At 41.7% G+C, this 19,344-nt stretch overlaps 1 protein-coding gene across 1 annotated transcript; it reads right to left on the bottom strand.

The window, feature by feature from the left end:
- Positions 1-2,995: 2,995 nt before the first annotated feature.
- On the bottom strand, positions 2,996-18,369 carry LOC111261954 (uncharacterized). Its single transcript, XM_022835870.2, has 2 exons — positions 16,911-18,369; positions 2,996-4,990 (listed from the first exon to the last, which is right to left on the bottom strand). Exons 1-2 carry the CDS (start codon positions 17,535-17,537, stop codon positions 4,775-4,777), a joined length of 843 nt encoding a protein of 280 aa, XP_022691605.1. The 5' UTR covers positions 17,538-18,369; the 3' UTR covers positions 2,996-4,774.
- Positions 18,370-19,344: the final 975 nt, after the last annotated feature.

Genomic DNA, 19,344 nt, shown 5'->3' with positions numbered 1-19,344 from the left:
GGAAATGATTGCTGTTGGCGATATGAAAAACAGGTACAATGAGAAGTATGTGATAAACATTATTATTTCGTTTGTGTACTTAAATTTTTTAGACAATTTTCTTAACTGAAAAACACAACAGCTCCTACATTACTTATATGGTGATCATAACCGATGAAGCGCGAGATTTAGGATGCATGTTCTCGAATGCATTCTGAATGCTCTTTAAATTGGCAAAACCGGTTTTTTAAACCGTTTCATATCAGTGTCGGTGTCCATGCTGTGCGTGAACGCATATGAGAAATCAAAAAAGACCAACGTTCATAACGGTATTTAACAACTTCGTCGGTAGTTTTGTTCATCATGCTGTTTAAATTTATGTAAATATCCTGTATTAAGTAACTTGTCTGCGGATCTCATATTTTGAATATAAATAAAATATTCATTTGTTCAGGCAGACTTTTTACATCTACGGTTCTCATGCTGTATAAAAGCCCAAAATATTAGAATAATATTTTGAACGAGCTTTGCACTTTTGTAGACATATTTTTATATGGTTTTGCCATTTGTTACTCATCAAATTTTCCGTTATTTCTTCTCTACTTTCTTCGGTCCCGCTTTATATTAGAGGAACTAAAGGCTGCGCATTGCTCTATTTCATGTATCTAGACCAGACCTGCATCGCACTTGTTCCAAACGCAACAATTGTAGGTAACACATTAGTATATACAAGTATGTATGTATTTGTGAAGAAAAAGCTATCATTTTCTGCCGTGTTTACATTATTAGGAGCGCGTAACGTTTGGACTGATATCAAAAAAATATATGCAAGTAATAATTGAGTGCATAGAAATAAATATTAGGCAAAATAGTACAGATGCAGGTTGCGAGAAGAGGAATTTATAGTACTAATAATAATACTTAGAATTAGAATGCCGCTATCATATTTAGAGTGTGATGCAAAAATGTATACATCCTGTCACCCCCTTTAATTTTACCTATAGGCCTGTTCTGTCACATTCTACGGTACGTCTATCGTTTACACGAGCTACTATAGGCCGGTATATACCGCGATGATCGTAGGATGGCTACGGTTATAAATTGTGCCTAATATTATTACAATCATATATACACATTCATTTATCCATCTAATGTATACTAGATCTGTATATGGCAATGTACAATATCTTCTAGCAGTTGTTTTTGTTTGTTTCGAAAACACTGTTTATTCTTTAAATATTCTAACGCGTGTGTGTATCATCCACGCGTGTTTCATGCAATGAATAGCAAACTGACTACCGCCCAAGAGACTCACAACATTGCCAGTGGGTTTTTGAACCCGCGTTGACCATAGTATTTCACATGAGCTGTACAACATAAAAACAATTTGTCTTAAATAAACAAAGGTGTATAAAACGATAAATCTTGAGTTACATTTCATTCGCTATATACATATGTATTTTTTTACCTTGTGCTATTTTTCTAATGGCTACCAACAGACTTATGTGTGTTTTAAACGGTACTGCACGTTATATGGTAGCGTATTCCATTCATTTAGTATTTGTTCAACTTGCGTGAGATTAAGTAAGTTAAGGTGTTAAAAACGTTTAGTTCATTAAAACCTTTATTTAACCAAGTGCACCGGATCTAAAAAATCGAAAAAACGTAAACTATTATGCTTTTTATGAATTTTAAATTTATTTTAAAGGGTGCATTTTGATGATTCTATTAATTCAACAAACTCTAATATGACACTCACAAATTGGTTCCATATAGACTCAAGGAAGATGGGAATAACTTCAGTTTGACTGGCGGTAGCAAATGTGTATGCCTTTTTCGAGGATGGGCCCTTGTTAGTATCAGTAAATAGAGTCAGCTCTCAAATTTGTGATTTTTCTCGAAATCAATCAGTTTAGCTTAGATGAATATCTTTTTCTTTAAGTTGAATTTATATAGTAGAATCGACTGGAACATAACCGATTTTGCCACAAGTACCAGACACGTATTACACTTGCGGCGACTTCGGAGTATCTTAATTAACTATAAACTATCATTGTGCTTTCGATTTTTAAATGGCCAAAAGTGACTTTTGATTTCTTCATTTGTTGATAATAATAATTCATGCGACAGGATAAATTTAATTCCGAAACGCCAGAACAATCTTACGCCGTTCTGTAGTCAGAATTCAGATTAATCAATAAATATGCTTTTTGAAAATAAATTTGGAATTCAAAAATCTTTTTCAAAGTCGCTGCTGCCTTCATCTGTTTGGTTTTAAGCATTACTGGGAATCCTTATCGAGTTTAAAACAAAGCATTATTGTTATAGGGGTGAACAATGAAAAAAGGGGATATAATAAAAATAGTAATTGACAAAATAAGACAGGAGCACACATTGTAGCTATTTCGATTTAGTATGAAAAGAGCTATTAAATCTTGTAGCGAAATTTGTACGATGAGTTTATTTGGATGTAATACTGATCGCACCTTAGCCAAGAATTAAAAAAAACTTACAGAGGTACCTCAATTAAATAAAAAAATTTACAAAGCGAACTCAGCAGATAATATAACCAGCAGATAAGGGAGCACTAGCTTGCCGATCACCTTTTTTGGGACAAAATTAAAGAACTGCATTAATTAGTTACCCTTTTATTTGGATTTATAGGAAACCTTTTATTTGAAATGGGGTTACCCTTTTTTATGTTCTACAGTAACATATTTTTATATTATGAGCGTTATACGATAACTCTTACCATGCAACTAGGAGTTATTCCATAATATTACCGCTGCGAACCTAACGTTAGGATTAAACTTTAAAGAAAACGAGGCACTCACGAACTCCCATTGTAGTTCTTGTCTTCAGCTTTCTCTCCCTCCCTGCCTTTCTCTATATACATATATATGTTATATAATACTCCAAGTTTCGTCAACGATATGTACAGGACAGCTTGTGTGAATGAAGGGACTTACCTATATATAATGTACTTCTCTACTTATAAGAAAAAAGAACGAAAAGATGAGTTTTAGATTTGCATTGCTTAGCACCGGCGAAATACCATTACTATAATTTATTAATTATTCGACACCATTTCCACTTGACTTTACTATCTATCAAGTGGTCAGTTATTCCATCTTTCTTGTTATAATCATAGTATCTCCCATGCATATCACCGTTTAGTGGTTTCAGTTTCCCTCTTTCCGTAAAGACGTCGAGAGTGTCCCATCTTTTCCGCGCATGCGTACATACATGACATATTTGATACCAAGATAGACCACTATAAGAAACAACCAATGCGCGTATTCCTGTTTTACCATATATCCCACATATGTGTACTGAAGACCTAAGTCTACTTCGGTACAGTTACTGTATATCATTGTTGCTTTGGCTTCATGTCTTCAGGTTTCATATTTCGCTCATTAGCCGTATATGGCAACCGCTTATTCCTTTAGCTGATTGCTTCTTCGATGGGTGTCACTCCCCCCCACCCCGGGTACAACATATGTTTTCAGTACGCTGACAGCTGACAGTGATCGCTATTCAGGATATGATGATATGGTATAGTCTTAATAGCTGTTTTGTCACCTGACTCTGACGAAAGATTTGTCTGGTTCTCAATTCTGCATCGGCTTAAGTGCGGAATGGCTCAGATCGATAATTCCTGACACCATAACTCGGTTATAGCAGAAATGGTAGCAGTAGTTAAGCTAACAATTGTCTTCATACACAATTATCTTCATACGTTGAACCCATGTTGAAAATCGCGTTCGGACATTTTGACTCCAAGAAAACGCATATGGTTTTGGGGTATACCAGGGCACCCTATGATCTTGTTACCTATGATATTTAGAATAATATCACTCACTCAGTTATGTTTATTATATTATATTATCATTTTTTTTTTCATTATCAGTAGCATATTGTAATGGTAATAGAAATTAGGATTATTAAAGAACCTTGTGTTGCTAACGCAAAGGCTAAAGCTTCTGAGAAAGATAAGCTGTCTTATTTACCTGTGATGGCTTCGCACACTACCATACATGCGCTACCTAAGCTTGCTTAGGTAACGATACCGTGCCGCAGAAATCTATAATACATGTTATTGTTATTATATTATTACGTATATTATATGTACATATGCTGGTTCCGGCGGTCTGACTACGGTGTTTGTTGAAATCGGTAGGTAAAAATATGAGATGATAATAACAAAACGGTCAGTCGACGGCAATTCATCCAGATTAAATACACCGCAAGTCACGCGGAAAAACCGTTGTGTATACATATTAGTCATTTTAGTACGTCAATACCCATAAAAATTTGTGATGACAAATGCAAACGAATACGAAATAACAAACGATTTTAATTAATATATAATATTCATTTTGTAATTATTTCAATTAAAGCTAGCTTTTGTTGTGGCTGCTGGCGGCATATTATAAATAGCAAAATGGTGATTTTCACCCAAACCGGCTGTAATACTTCACTATTGCTGCTGCTTTTGCCTTCACAAATATTTTTCCACCATTGAATCTGAATTGTTTTTTTCCTAATTGGCTACTGTAGAAAGCTTGGGCCTTCTATTAGTTAGCTGGGATCGTAATACACCTGCAATTATAAATCACTTCATTCTGTAACACGTTTGTTATAATCAGACCCACGACGATACTCCATAGCACGTTTTACCAAGGTGTGTCCTATCCGTTACTACCTTATGGAGCAAGCGCTTTGTCATTTTTGCTCGATATTATTAGTCGTTCAGTAATGAAGCGTTCTCCATTTGATTGATATATAATTAGAATTACAGCTCTATCGTGCTTCCGGTGCCATGCAAGTGTTCACTTGTCGGTGGGGGCATGAGAGGTGTGAGGCCTGGAGGACCCTCCGAAGGATTTCCTGTGGCTCCTGAGTGGTGATGTTGTGGATTATTGGTTTCCAACTCAAGTGCCCAAACGTGCTGGGGCCATCCGGTCCGACCCTTTTTACCCCGACCCGGTGCGTGTAGCATCGCCAACGCCTGAAATGAAGCAAACATTAAATAAGAGGCAGCTTGATAAGGCTATAGATATATGAATAGCATGAATAGTTTTGGCACACCGATATTAACTAATGCTTTTTCCTAGTTGCACGCAGTTGTTTGTTTCACCAAAGTGCGAAACAACACTGAACCTGAAGGTTAGGTTTACCATTAAGGCTGTCAGCTTAATTCATTTCGTCGAGTTATGTCCCTCCACAATGTGCAACTAATACATGCATAACAATAGATTGGTAGACATCCCAGTGATATGAACGTTTGATTTTCGCTGAACGTCATCCAAATATGATACTGCTATTTGATTGTTGCTTGACCGTTATTAAACGTTATAAGGAAAACACGTACGTATAATTCACTAATAAAGTAGGTTTCGAGTAAAGATAATCCTATTTGCCCAGCAACAAGAAATTATCAGCAGTCTACTTTTGAGTACCTATAACTGCTACTTCTTACGAATTATTTGTTCAGCAGTTATGAACTGTTCGTCTTCGATCGATATATATTTTGACGTTTTGTGTGACATATAAAAGGACTGTGCGGTTTTTCCTCTGCTAAGAGACTAAAAGGCTGAATGAACAAAAAACCCGAACACGCTCCAAGATGGTGGAAAAAGTGTATCTCTAGGGCAAGTGGCTCTCAAAGTGGCATGGACCACCCAGCATAACGATGGAGTCTACGTCTTCGACGCCGACTACATCGCTGTCCTATTGAGGGCAGTCTTTTAAGAGTAGCCCCAACACGACCAGCAGGACTACTGCTTATCGTAGCACTGTAGTTCATTTTTCTTTCTTTTTGCTACTCACTCGCGTACAGTCAGAAACTAGCGGTCTCTGTCCTCTTGTCTCATTGTGGACCATCGCCTCTCTCAGACGCCCGCTCTCCATACTTCTCCAGTGTATCTCTGCCTGTATTTCCCTGCACTCAGCTGTCTGTGAGCGTCATTTACCCTGTCGTCCACATTTGACGTAAACCAGACGTTTTTTTTTTTTTATCTCCGTCTCTCTTTTTTTTTTTTGGTGTACATGTTCCCATCTGGAATCACGTCTTTGGGAAGAACCACTGCGTGAACAGAGCACAACGAACCCTTGGTGCTGCCTGTAGTGGTAAAACAGTGGTATTAAGATGCGGTGCACGGTGGCAAGTAAAGCTTTGAGCCAGAGCTACCTAACAGTTTTGCCCCCGGTGCTTTCTGAATAGTTGATTCCTACTTCGTGAGGGCAGCTGAGTGAGTTGTTGAACGGGCCTTAGGGGTACTGCAGATATGGGCTGAGAACGGCAAGGCAAGGCTACCCTTCGCGAAGCTTGATCTAGATTTTAGATAAATGGAAACGCATGATAATACATGGGAGGGCAGGGCGTCGAAGATTTTGCGTAGAGGGCATTGATACGTGGAATATACAAAAACGATACGCGTTCAGGCACAGTGAACATGTGGCATATTGGAAGCGCATAGGATATCAATATATAGGACAGTAAGGGTCAAGTAATTTCAGTTAGAGTGGCTTTCTTTCGGCAGAGGCAAATCAATGTGAGGTCAAGGGCCATGGACGATGTCTAAGCTTACCGACCTGATTACGTTACTAATAGTAATACGCTTTATTTATAGGGAAATATCAACAGAGCGCTACCTATGAGTAGGAAGAACAGCTGTTTTATATAGGTCAATTGCAGAGTATTCATATGCTCACGCGTAGACTACATGGAGAACCTAAAAAATTGACATACCCTAACATTCATTTTACGGTTTTTGTTTCTCCAGGTGCTCGGATTATAGGTAGACGTTGCATAATACGATTCATAAATGTTTTTAGTTTTCTGTTCGGTAATGCCGTTGTTAAACACTGTCTCAGGAGTTTACTTCCCAGTACGAAGCGAAAAGGGTCCATGCCAGCTTCGACCCTTCGAACCCAATTTCATTGAGTGTTTCTAGACCTAGTAAGCTAATACTTTACCACTACGCCATCATGGGGATTAGACATTACTGTACAAAAACTTTAGACTGGTTTTTCAGTTGCACATACTGAAACAAGTTAATATTACCCGAGATATTTCAACTTTGTTTTATGTAAATGGCAGATCGCATTACACTGAAGAGTTAATTTCAATCTATCGCTTTAGTAACAGTGTAGACTCTGTTCAACCTCCTATGAGCTTATTTTACTGACGCAGCTGTCTTGTCCGTGTCAGGGTTCCCAACCAGCTGGGTTCCACTGCGCCGTCGCGTCGTCCTATGGAAGCGCGATTGGTGGGCGAGGGCGGTCCGTTCCGATTTAGGCGGAGCCAATGCCCCTGCTAGGACATGGGGGCAAAGAAAAGGGGTGTTGGTGGGGGGTGGGGGTAAACTCCCGCACTTTACGACAAGGTGTGGGAAAAGTGGCAACTGGAGAATCTACTCGCATCTGTATGGCAGCATAGTGGAATGCTTTAGATGATCACGGAGCTAGGGAACACCAAAAGATGGTGGCGGTAGGGTTCGTCCCCGTGGTAAAAAGCCTTGTAGGCATTTAGACACCTGGCATGGTATTGTGTTATCGTTCCTTGTAGGTGTTGCTGCGTTTGTATTAGGTATTATAAACGAGTTAAGCTGGGTGTATCACAGTCTCTGTTAGGCAACGTTGTACGCTTATGGAGAACGGAACGGTCATCTTTCCCTAGTTGTATTGACAGGAGTTAATTACGAGAAATTGTACTACAGCAGTGAGTTGAATTATGGATTGACTTGACTCACACCTGTTTAATCACTCCAAGCAGCCCTAAATACACACAAATATATATATATATATATATATATATATATATATGTGTATAGAGTTAAGTCCATTAAACTGTGTCTCTTCAAGTACACAATATTGATCTCGCACGCTCTTGACAATTCCTTTCTTTCCTGCCGTTATGAAGACACTGGGTACAACAGCAGCCTCTTCATTTCGCGGCACAGATTCACGGGTTTGCCACTTCCTTTCCACGAATGACTAGGCTATAGCCATCTGTAGAAGAGAAGGGCGAAATATCGAAACCTGAGCTAAGGGTGACCGGCCTAACTTTTCTAGACACTCCTCCTAGGCAATGAGACTCGAAGGAACCGAGAGCGCGTGGTGGTCTGGTTTTGACGCCAGAAGCAGTTGATTTGATTAGCAAGTACAGACGTTCTCTGCCAAGCAAGCGTTAGGTTTCGCATTTAGCGTACCCTTGGTAGGATACCCATTCTTGGAGTAGCCATAATATACATCTTCCTACCCAGAGTATTTCCTATTCTACAGTATGTGGGCCAAACCAGGGATCAGTTGATTAACGGCGGAAGCGGTCAAAAATGATAGGACAAACAATTTCCATAAAGAAAATGCGCGCAGGAGGATTTCGCTGAAAAACATAATAAAAAAAGAGATAATTGGTTAGAGTTTGGCCAAACCCAATGCCATGTTTTTTAACATTAAATCCCGCATCATGAGAAAATTTACAGCAGACCTAGCTCTATCGACCGGGTTATTGTGTCACGTTCCTTGTCGATAAGTCTAATTGCGCAGCAGGGCCTTATTGACTATGCTGAACGTTTCGTTTAAGAAGGGTCATCATAAGATTTCTATAATACTCAGTTATAATACTGCTAGAAAAAGGTGATAATATTGTTATGTCAAAAGGTCCTCTGGAGCAGCTATACCTGCCACTACATGAAATCCACGGTTTGTACAACAAGGTACGTTTGCGTTGTAAAGAACGAAAATCCTACATCACCACATAATTTATCCATAGAAGGTAAAGTATTGCGCTGAGCTGTCTACCCTTAAATAATATAAATATAAAAGTAAAAATATATATAAAATATAAATATGAACGTGACGTCTCAAAGTCACGTAATCAAAGTTGGTGCATAACAGAAGAGGCGTTTTGTGTAACCTACTTTGTTGTTTAAAAGAATGATCTAATTTTGTTATCATTAATTTTCGATATATTGCGCAGTTACACAAGCTTATTTGCGAACAGTATGCAGTTTTATTTCGAAAAGTCTAATTGCTATAATTGATTTGTGATCATTAGTAACAAAACAACAGGTCGTTCTAAAGCAATTCGACAGACGCTTGTTACTAGTGCAGCTGCTACCCGTTGCTACTGGCACACGTAAGTACTTGTGTTCGATAGCACACCGGTGACAGCTCTGGATCCTTTTTCTTCTGCCCAGTGTCCCACATCGGAATAGCTTAAATTGGTTTTTATCTCCCAAATGTCGTCACGTTTCCGACCAGCCTCTGACTCGAATATACACATACGTCGACCGCTATAGCGCTTACAATAACAACCTAGTTTAGCCGCGAAAAGTTAACGAGATCTAACAAGACATGATGCATTCCAATAGGTATCGCCGTAGCGATACGACCACTTCCGTGGTGATCGCCGCATAGGATCAGACCCCAGCGATTCTGTCGTTTGGACGTGGATAACGCGAGACCCCGCTAGTGATCCTCTTTGATTCAGCTGTAGGTAGTGATAAATAAGAGAGACCGTAATCCTGCGAGTAATCAATGCATTAATTCCTTTCAACGAACACGAGGAGGAGCTGCAAAAGTAGTCTGGATTACTAGTAGAGCGCTGAACGCTATTCGGAACGTCGACGCGGACCTGGGATTATCGCAGAGTGGGGTAATCTGATAAAATTGTTCGAATCGAACGTTATAGCGTGAAAAGATTACCCTGCATTACCCCGTCGGACCATAAGCTATTCGCCGTAACCGAAACGAAGCGGCGACGCGTTCGAATAACATTATGAACACCCATAGGGACGTCCTTACGTAGCGCGCGATGCTTACCGGCAACTGTTCAGTAATAACAACAGTAACCGTAATTCAATGTTAATTAGCTAGTGCATGAGATGTCTGTGGTATGGGACAGTGCGATAACTAATGAAACAGTAGTAATGGGGTACAATTGTAATGTAGTCGAGTAACTGTTACATGGATTGTAAGTGCCGACTACGCCAAATTCTCTTCATGCCCAAATCAACTTAAACTTAATCCTGCTGTTTTAAATTTCCCCGGACACATTGAGGATATCAAAAAGTAGAAGCACTATCAATTAATTAGGATTAAGTTAATTACTCATCAAAAGTACAGACTATTTACGCTGTATCGATAAAAAATGTTCACCGCTATCGGCCGTACACCTCGTGACAAGTCATTGATTTGGCTTCAATACATGAAACAAAGATCAGCTCAATTTATCTAGCTCCTAGCATGGAGCTGGGTGAGCGGCTGTTTCCGTCACGCCAGTCTGTCGCTCGTGTCCGATAAGAATATAAGTATCCATCTCCCGTGACCCTTACCAGCGCGAATGCGACATTCGACTCACGGTCAATTAGACGTACGGCCCAACAGCGTCATAGAAAAAAATAGTGACACTTCATAATAGCGCAAAATCGCGCATTTGGCTGGCAGCGATCTCCGGGAGCCTATACGAGCGAATTCTCGGATATGAGAACGTCACCCAGCGATGTACCTGATCGATTATAGAACGCCTGTATCGTCGTGGATGATACGAAGCTCTTAAGTAAGCCGATGAATCGCTCGGCTCTATGCAATCACCGGAGTTGAATGAGTAATTATCAGTCGTATCTGTGTGGTCATATCTGCTGTCAGGGAACGTGCCGATTTTTGCCAAGTTACAATGGATTAGGAAATGGGCATGTTACTAGCTAACTCAATTATGCCAATATGCGGGGTGTCTGCTTGGAGACGGGTCAACACCTATTTGAAAAAACAAAATATTGCATGTCAGCTGCAACTTCGAGGATGTAATAGTTTTCGATATATTTTTTATTTCAGCCCACTTTTTCTCGTTGCACTATTTTTCCATAGATATTCGTAATTTTCCTGCAAGAACCATATAAAAATCGTATCTGGCTTATTGACGCTTTAGATTAGCATTAGAAGAAATTGGTCTGTAACCGATTTCTGCTTATGCTTGAAACTTGTCTCTATCACCTGCCGTTCATACGTTCATTTGTCATAGCTGCTCATCGTCTAGTACAATCGCATCTCCTCTCGACATTCGACCCCCCGGAATAACAAAAAAAAAATAGGGGCGTTAATATCCAGACTGCCGTTGTAGGAAGACAGGCGTCGCGTAATTTTTACGGCCTTAACAAAAGTTAAAAAAGACGATGCACAGCGGTGAGCGAAAATTACATGACTAACAGTAACGGCAGCAGCGAACAAGCATTTAGATGAGATCCACGGGCTAAAGGCATTACAATCACAGTCTTTTACTAACAGCACCACTGATAAGCTTTCTCGCCATCTCTAGACACTTACGACAGCCTTCACACTTTACTGGGCAGCTATACGCGGACTTATTTCGCCAATGGATAGAAACGTGCGTACGATCCGAACCCCTAGAACAGCGTCTACCAGACGCGAGACGCTTAAGGTCTGCCGCTGTCTGTCGATTGTGTGTGCTGCTTCGCCCGTTTATGTCTAGCTAGCCGTGAACGAATAAGGCGACCTAAGGCACCGAAGGACTGAACCAATGAAAAAGACATTCGTACCTACATCGAGTGGCCCGCCACTAGCCAAGAAGATCAGCAGCGCACTTCCAAGCGGAGTGTCAGGCCAACAATCACTAGAGCGTGCGGTCGTCAACGCGAATACTCAAACGGTGAGACGGTGTCGCGTTTCTAGAGAAAGAAAGCGCTGAGCCAGTCGCACTGAATAATGTAGCACTTTCAGTGGCGCTCCGGAGGCTTTAGGAAAAAACGAACGATCCCACTGCGACGCTCGTCTATCTGCGAATATGAATGCGTAAGTCCGACGGGCACTCACTCAGCTGGTGGCTGTGGAGCTCTCCCGTCCCGGAGCATTTTGCGTCGCCGACAAGTCCTCTAAGCAGAGATAGATACATTCGGATCAATCAAGGGAATGACGCCCATATAATAAATCTGAACTGCTTCGATGGTTATTGTTATACGCAGTGGAACAATGAAAATCGCAGGGATGGCCGTAAAATTCCGGAATGAGAAAAGCTATGCAATACTTGTCGAAGATGCCCCGTTCGTTATGGCGGATGAATAGAGACAGAAACACAGTGAAACATGGTTTGTGGGGGTTCGTTCAGGCATTTTCTCAATGGACACGTGTGTGATCATCTTTTATGTTAATACTAACCCACAGGTTTCAATTATAACTGTGATGAGCGATTGAAACTGTGAACATGACCAGCCCATAAAACGCGTTGGGCTTTACCAGTCATTTTTTTTATCACCAGTACGATACCTATGTCTAGCGTCACTGTGGGGGTATACTAGTTTCACTTTGTTTTGTTCGCTCCTTTAAACGGGTAGATGTAGAACATTTCGGAGACGGCGAAAACTTCCAAAAGCTCAACGTTCTCCTGTATGTACCGAGTGGCTCTATCTACCATACCGCTCGAGTTGTTAATCCAGAACTAAAGAAGGCACAATGAGGATATTTTGTGTATACCACCTGAATAGTGCTAAGCGACCTTTAACTAATCAAAAATGGTAATAGCATTAAAATGCAGATGATCGAACGTATTGCATTTCATCATGCTGATCAGGCCGCAGATCATGGAAACTTGGAAAAAAAGGCACAATTGAGTAGAAACGCGGGCAACATTACTTAATCATACTATAATTTATCTATACTATTTTCATTCAAATGAATTAATGTTTATGTATATGACGCAGTGCACACAATCATTTTTGTTGGTGGAATACTCGATGCAAAGCGGTGCTATGCACACTTAACTTTATTCTGTATTGCAATATACATTTACAGCATACATGGATCCTGATAACCTAACCTGAAAAACTCTGCATTTGCTACTGCACGCGATCTTGCAAACCGTGTGGGTACCTATATGTATGTTGGTTTAACATCTGTTTCAGTGGGGGCCTGTATCTACGGTGTGCCACACAGCCTGAATTACCTCTTAGTTAAACTAGGTATACTTTTTTTTAACAGCGTTTCCGGTATTACCTGCAACTAATCTAACAAAGACGTTCGATTATATTGGGGATCAGTTCGAGTTATTGAGGCGTTTTCGGATTAGCACAGAAAACTAAAGAATTTTATTATTATGGCATGAGAAGGACGCTATGCCAACGACAAAATTCGTTTGTCAAAAAGAGAAGGTCCTAATTATCGATTAGTTTGCTGGTCCCGAGATAGCTGCCTATAAACGCAAATGATCTCCGGGAGAAGCCCACAAGTCTAACCGAACAAATCACCGTAGACTTACGAGGCAAACATTTTAGGCATCTTCACAAATCACGCTCTTTATTATAACGTTTATTATTATTATATACGTTTGGTAGAAGTGGTCATTGTTTTCATAAACGGTACGTTTCGAATGATTTACCTTAACTGAACGATGCGTTTGTAGCGCATATCACTGTCACATTTCACATTCTAAACATTTAAGGGGTGTCGTCTATTAGCATTTAACTTTTTGTTGGCCAGTTACTTTGTCAAGAGGTTCGAGTCACCAGATAAGGATGAGACACTGCTGCCATCAGCAAACCGTATCCTTGAGGATTACGATGATGAGCAAATAAGAACGAATCAGACCAAGGTAGAAAAACATTTACAGCTCTCTCTCTCTCTCTCTGAACGGCTCGAGCGTTTGCTACGGCCTAAGAAACATCTTCTTTAGCGTGTTCTTTCTATTTTCTTCGAAAGAGATTGATGGAGAAAACGGTTTGCTTTTGCTAGCCTTAGAAGGTCGCCAAAGGAACAGCGAGAAGTTTGGATAAGAAAAAAATTGACCTAAGGCTGGGAAAATGAGCGAAACAGCCAGAAGTGAGAAAGTAGGTCGAACATGGAATGGAGCATTGATCCATTAGAAACAACGTTTAGGTGCAGGCGGACGAAAACCACAACAACCAAAAACAAGTTAATGCCTTTTCTGCTTCATTCAATACCGTCGAGTGTGTAACTATTGCTAACTACAACTTAAATAAAATACAAACGAGTTCCGAAACAGGACCGATAGCTTCTTATAATTAAAGATTTTATTTCGAATGTTATCGAAGATACCATCAGGCGCAGATTTGCGTCAGACTTCGTTATACTAAATAACTTCAACTAAATAACTTCAACTTGGGAGACCCTTTGAAAAATTGCAGTACATTAATACGAGCATACGAACCTGCAGCTGACGCTATGGCCATTTATGGTCAATTGGATAGGTCGTAGTGCTCTACAATGGGTGCATAGTTGTTCGGTGTTTCAATGATTTCTTGACCCGGTCAAAAATTATTGTCTATAATAGATTCAAATCGTGTGCATAGCTCAACGGGCTTAAATACAACTGTCAATGAAGACACCATCTGCGTACAAACCGTGTATATAAGTAAAGGAATATCAGGCACAACATACCACGTTCTATAGTTGAATCTTATAGAGATACTTCAAATGCGAGTAGATACCGTGACCGTGTGAAAAAAAGTATTAGTGTACACTGATTCAAGATACTTCAAAAAACCTCTAGTATACTATTTTACACTATGCTTTTAGTGTTTTCCGCATGTCCTTTGGAAGCTGTTGATAGATACCCAGATTCTAACCTCTACAGTAACGGTATCTAACAAGACATTTTGTCGCTGTTGTTCCCACGAATGTTCTTTCTCTATGTTGTTGTGAGCGCTCGATAGAAGCACTATACGTAATCAAGCTAACAGGCCGATTCGCAGACGATGGGGGCGGTGACTCGACAGGCACCATAGAAAGTTCCAGGAGCGTTGTGCCGGACCGATTAATTTGGTTGTGTGACGGTTTACAGCCTTCCGAAGACGCCCGTTTAAGCGTCAGGCAAGTAAAATCACAGTCGTATTATGTAGAGTATGGAAGCATCGTTTGATGCGGAAAAGCCGTGTCCGATTTCAGTACTGCACTAACACCTGGCGAATTAGATCGCTAATGGAGAAACTGGGCAGGTCCCGGGCCCAAAGAGGATACGCTTCCAATAGATATTACGTCGAATTTGGTTGGGCGGAACCAGACGAAATTATTAAATCGAACTGAGTCCGCGCTGCAGAACGCTTTAGAAAACTCGGCACAACAATAAACGTTTGTCTTCATTAAACTAAGAATTAAGTTTGCCAATGTTTAAAAAACTTCGCATAACTTTTAGAGGGTAATGATTGACCACTAACCATGGTGTCCTAATTTTGTCACCAATCAGCAGTGCTCACCTAGTCAATTCAGTGCGAAGAGATCGAACGCTGATGATATAGAGAGCGTAAAAGTGTTGCAAACGACATCCACAATCATCGTCGCTTTTGGTACCAAAAACAAATTCAAGCTTAAGCTCGATACCACTGTTACACCGCGTTAAGGTTCACTTCTTTTTAGAAATGTTATCGATACGAACTTATTGTATAAAAAGCCAGTTCAACTTTCCTTCTACCAGATAACATATAGTACAAGGCGTTACATATAGCTACAAGACTCTTTAGAAAGCTTTGTATCGCTCACACCATTATTTACCAAGAAATAGGATGCAAATATTTCAAGTCGGTTAATTCGTAGTGTATTAATATACAGTAGTTTTAGGACGACTTTTACGTATTTTACGTTGAAACCCGAGCTACTCTGTGCGCTGTTGTTTCCGACAACCCGTCGATAGGATTGCGCCAGATGTGCAAGCTAGATAGGACCTTTGAGCCAAAAAGCACTTCGCAGGTGTCCTTTGTCGGGCAGGTGTGCTCAGACTTGACCATATGAATGTCAATATCCTGTCGTCGGCTCCAACACCGCCTACGACTCACAGACATTTCAGGACGTTTCAGCAAAATTATCTCTCAGCTATGCATATTGATAGGGAAAAAAATACCCCTTCGCTGTTCCGGGAGGGCTCCTATACTTTGCATGCACCCCCGTCCTTAGCTCCATAGAGTTCCACAGCGATTTTTGTGTTCAACTACCACTGGCACAGCTCACCATGGGTGTCCCACTGCGTTGATACGATTCGACCAATCAATCGCTGGGTAACCTATCTGCTTTCATATAAACACTTATGGACAGACGTCCACCACAAAATAACGGAAGCCATTCAGCTTTGTTTGAACTTTTGCCGATGCGATGGCCTTTCAAAGGCTTGCTGCCGCTAGCTGAACTATTGAGCACTCAATCGCGGTTGGGATCATGACCTATTCGACGCTTCAACCGCTGAACGTACCGACACTACGCTATTGTTGACGGGAGGGACGCTACTTTGGATGTGCCTGTGAATGGCCGAATATGAAAACAGATCGGGGTGCGGGGGTGTGACCTGTCATGTAGTCGCGCTGTAAACGTTTCGCGACGCCCGTGAATGGATCACACACGCACCGTACCGAGGAACATGCATATTCACACTTAATACAAATCATAGGATCAAACCAAGTACTAGAGAAAATCGTGTTCGATGCTTGTGGATAAATCCTGCGAACAAATAGTGGGACACACTTCTGGGTTGTTGACCAGTAGGGTTGCATCTGGCTTAGAGTTTAGCTCGGAGTTAACAATCTATAAGTGCACCATGATTAACAATGGACATTAGTTAAACTGGCTATTTGGTAATTTATTGAGTACAGCTAAAGCATTTCAGACTGAACCTCGCGTGTTTGACTGTAGAATACGTGAATACTATAGATGTAGTCCCCCCATATGCTTTCAGTTTCTCAGTTATCATTGGCACTACTAAACACTTTGTAATGGATCTATAAACCATCAAATATAAAACAATGACCCTTCTAAATCGCTATCAACTGTAGTCGCATACGAAACGGCATGTTTAAACCATTTAAAAAAATAATACCAAATTGTCTAAAACAATTTAATGAACGACTAGCTAACTGCAGATATATTGTTCGCAACGATTTCTCGTTACTGCGTTTTTTCGTTGCACTTACAAGTTCCCGTTTTCGACGCTCCTCCTGTTCGGGCGTCCTTGTCCGTTTGCCAAGTTCGGCCTTAAATCCGTGACCGGGAAGCGTTGTGAGCGCGTCCAAATTGGCGTTTTCCGAATCGAGCAGTTCCATGAGATAGGCGATATATGAGGTGGCCAGACGCAATGTCTTGATTTTTGAAAGCTTCGTGTCAGGGGGAACATTGGGGATGCAATCACGTAAATCAGAAAAGGCATTATTGATCGATGCTGTTCGACGGCGTTCTTTGCGGTTGGCGGTCACTCTACGTTTTGGTCCGAGGCGACGGGCGTCGGCCGAGGGCTCGGTTTCGAGTCTAGGCTCGCTCCCCGGATAACCCCCGGAGCCAGCGTACGAGTGGCTGTCAACCGCGTAAGAAGTGGTCGAACTCAGCGTAGAGGAGCCAAAGTACGATCTTGGCGCAGACGATGGCCCGTGCGTGTGAGGGGCAGGACTTACATACGGATCTGGCGACTCGCCATGTGAACTCACTGAGTTAGGATAGGGAGAATTGCTCGTCCAATAATCGGAACCACCACCGTAGTCGCTGTAATAACCGTAAGAGTTTATACTGGACATCGCCCCAGCGTGAAATGGCAATGCTGTAGTCATCCCACAGCCGGTTAGTTTATAGACATCGGCAGTGAGCTAAGTGCAGTGTGAAAACGTGACAGGACGCGGTAGGATAGACGCGAAACAGGGCACTACTAGCAAACCAGCGAGATGAAATGACGAGTCGACGCAGGAAAGAATCCCTTGGAAGAAGAGGAAAAGCTTGAGGAAGGTAATTATGAAGGTATCACTTGACGGTTCTGCTAATCAGGCGGAGGTGTCACTCCGGTCTTGAGTCAGCGACGGCAAACGGCATTTTAAACCGACAAAAGGCTAAGCTCTGCTGAACATTTCTTGTGACGTAGTAGAAAACTGCTGTAGAAAGAGACCCCTGAAATTATTCGTTCCGAATTAAATGGTGATCAGAATGCTCGACCTCAGTAGTTTTTATACACTTTACACTTCACCGATCAGAAAGCTTCAGCGAACGTCGTCCTTGTCAGGAGTTTTGCACAGTCCTTTTTGGACATTCGATTCATATCAGTCACACCGACATCCTCTACGGATCCACTTCCGTTTTTCACCTTAGCAGCATCGCAGCGAGGCTTGAGTACATGAACTAAACAACTTGTTATCTTTTGAGGACATTTTAGCTTGTACGAAAGGGTCCGTAGGGAAACAGAAACATAAATGTCTACTGACTGACGTTCCTATTGACAGCTGTGCCTTACTAACCGAATTGACACTGAAGAGAGCAGAAGTCTGGAAGTTGCCTTTGCCTCGCCGTACCAGCACAGTTCTTTAGTCGACTCCGAATGTTCTGACTGGCTTACGTTCCGCAAAGCTCCGGCCGTTGTCAGTGAGCGTCCGATGACTGTCCCCTACAGGAGTTCGCTCTGGCCGACACTCGATGCGCGGCGCAGACGGTGCTCACTCGGTGGGAGGCGGAGCTAACGCGATTAGGGGCGGAGCTTGTGCGGTCAGCGCTCAGCGTCACTTTGCTGCATTCAGCCAACAGCGCAAATTGTACAATTTGCCTGCTTGACGCTTGGTAGTGTCTGGATATATGCGCTATGCTACGCTTCGAGCACAGCAGCAGGGAAGCAGTGGTCGCGAGGAAGCTGTTCGGACGTTTGTAACCAGCGATAGGGGCAGTGACTTTCGAGTGAACCCACTAAAAAGGCCAGATACCACCATCTAGGTTTGCAGCCGCTGCCATTGAACTGAGCTATTGGTCGGGTGGCCATCAGTGGATCTCTGATCTGCTGACCAGTACCTCGCTTGCTCAGAGCCATAAAGCGTTGTGGAGATCTTTCTCTAGCGACGATCCGATTGCAATACGATACAGCTGAAGGAAGGCAGTAACGCCCGCGTAACGGCAGTAATTCCTTGCCATGGTAGTTAGTTTCGCGTTAGAACGGCCTCTTCTGGAAGACGGTCAACTAGGCTTGGGCTGGTAGGGTTAGAAACGTCGTTTGTGAGATCACCATGAAGTCAGTCAGTAATCGAAGCAATCGATAATATTTAATTGTCAGACAAGCTCTTTGTATTCTACTTTTCAGGCCACGAAGCTAGTAGTAAGGTTTTACCCCTGTAACATGATAGAAATCGTTCAGATTATTTCCTTTGGCAACGGGGAACGCTTCTTATTTAGGAAAACGTTGTATACGAACAGGGGTTATTTTGTATTCAGGTGGTCTTCTACAAATCATAGCTTGGAATCGCTATCCGACGCCGAATTTGCGATTGCTAAACAGTATAAGCATTTTACCTTTCCGTTTTCGATTGCTATGCACAGCCAGCGTAGCTTGCCTGTATGGGGCTCGAAGCGGGTGAAGAAACCCGGGCACTTTTCTACCAGTAGCCT

This window comes from Varroa jacobsoni, unplaced genomic scaffold (assembly GCF_002532875.2).
Source record: "Varroa jacobsoni isolate VJ856 unplaced genomic scaffold, vjacob_1.0 scaffold_617, whole genome shotgun sequence".
Classification (NCBI taxonomy): Eukaryota; Metazoa; Arthropoda; class Arachnida; order Mesostigmata; family Varroidae; genus Varroa; species Varroa jacobsoni.
This window is presented reverse-complemented; position numbering and strand designations above follow the sequence as displayed.

Excerpts from the sequence above, each read along its gene's own strand:
- LOC111261954 (XM_022835870.2), bottom strand. The coding sequence starts at position 17,537 with ATGACTACAGCATTGCCATTTCACGCTGGGGCGATGTCCAGTATAAAC. Across the intron at positions 4,991-16,910 it reads AGCGTCGAAAACGGGAACTT|GCGTTGGCGATGCTACACGC; the intron begins GTAAGTGCAACG and ends GCTTCATTTCAG.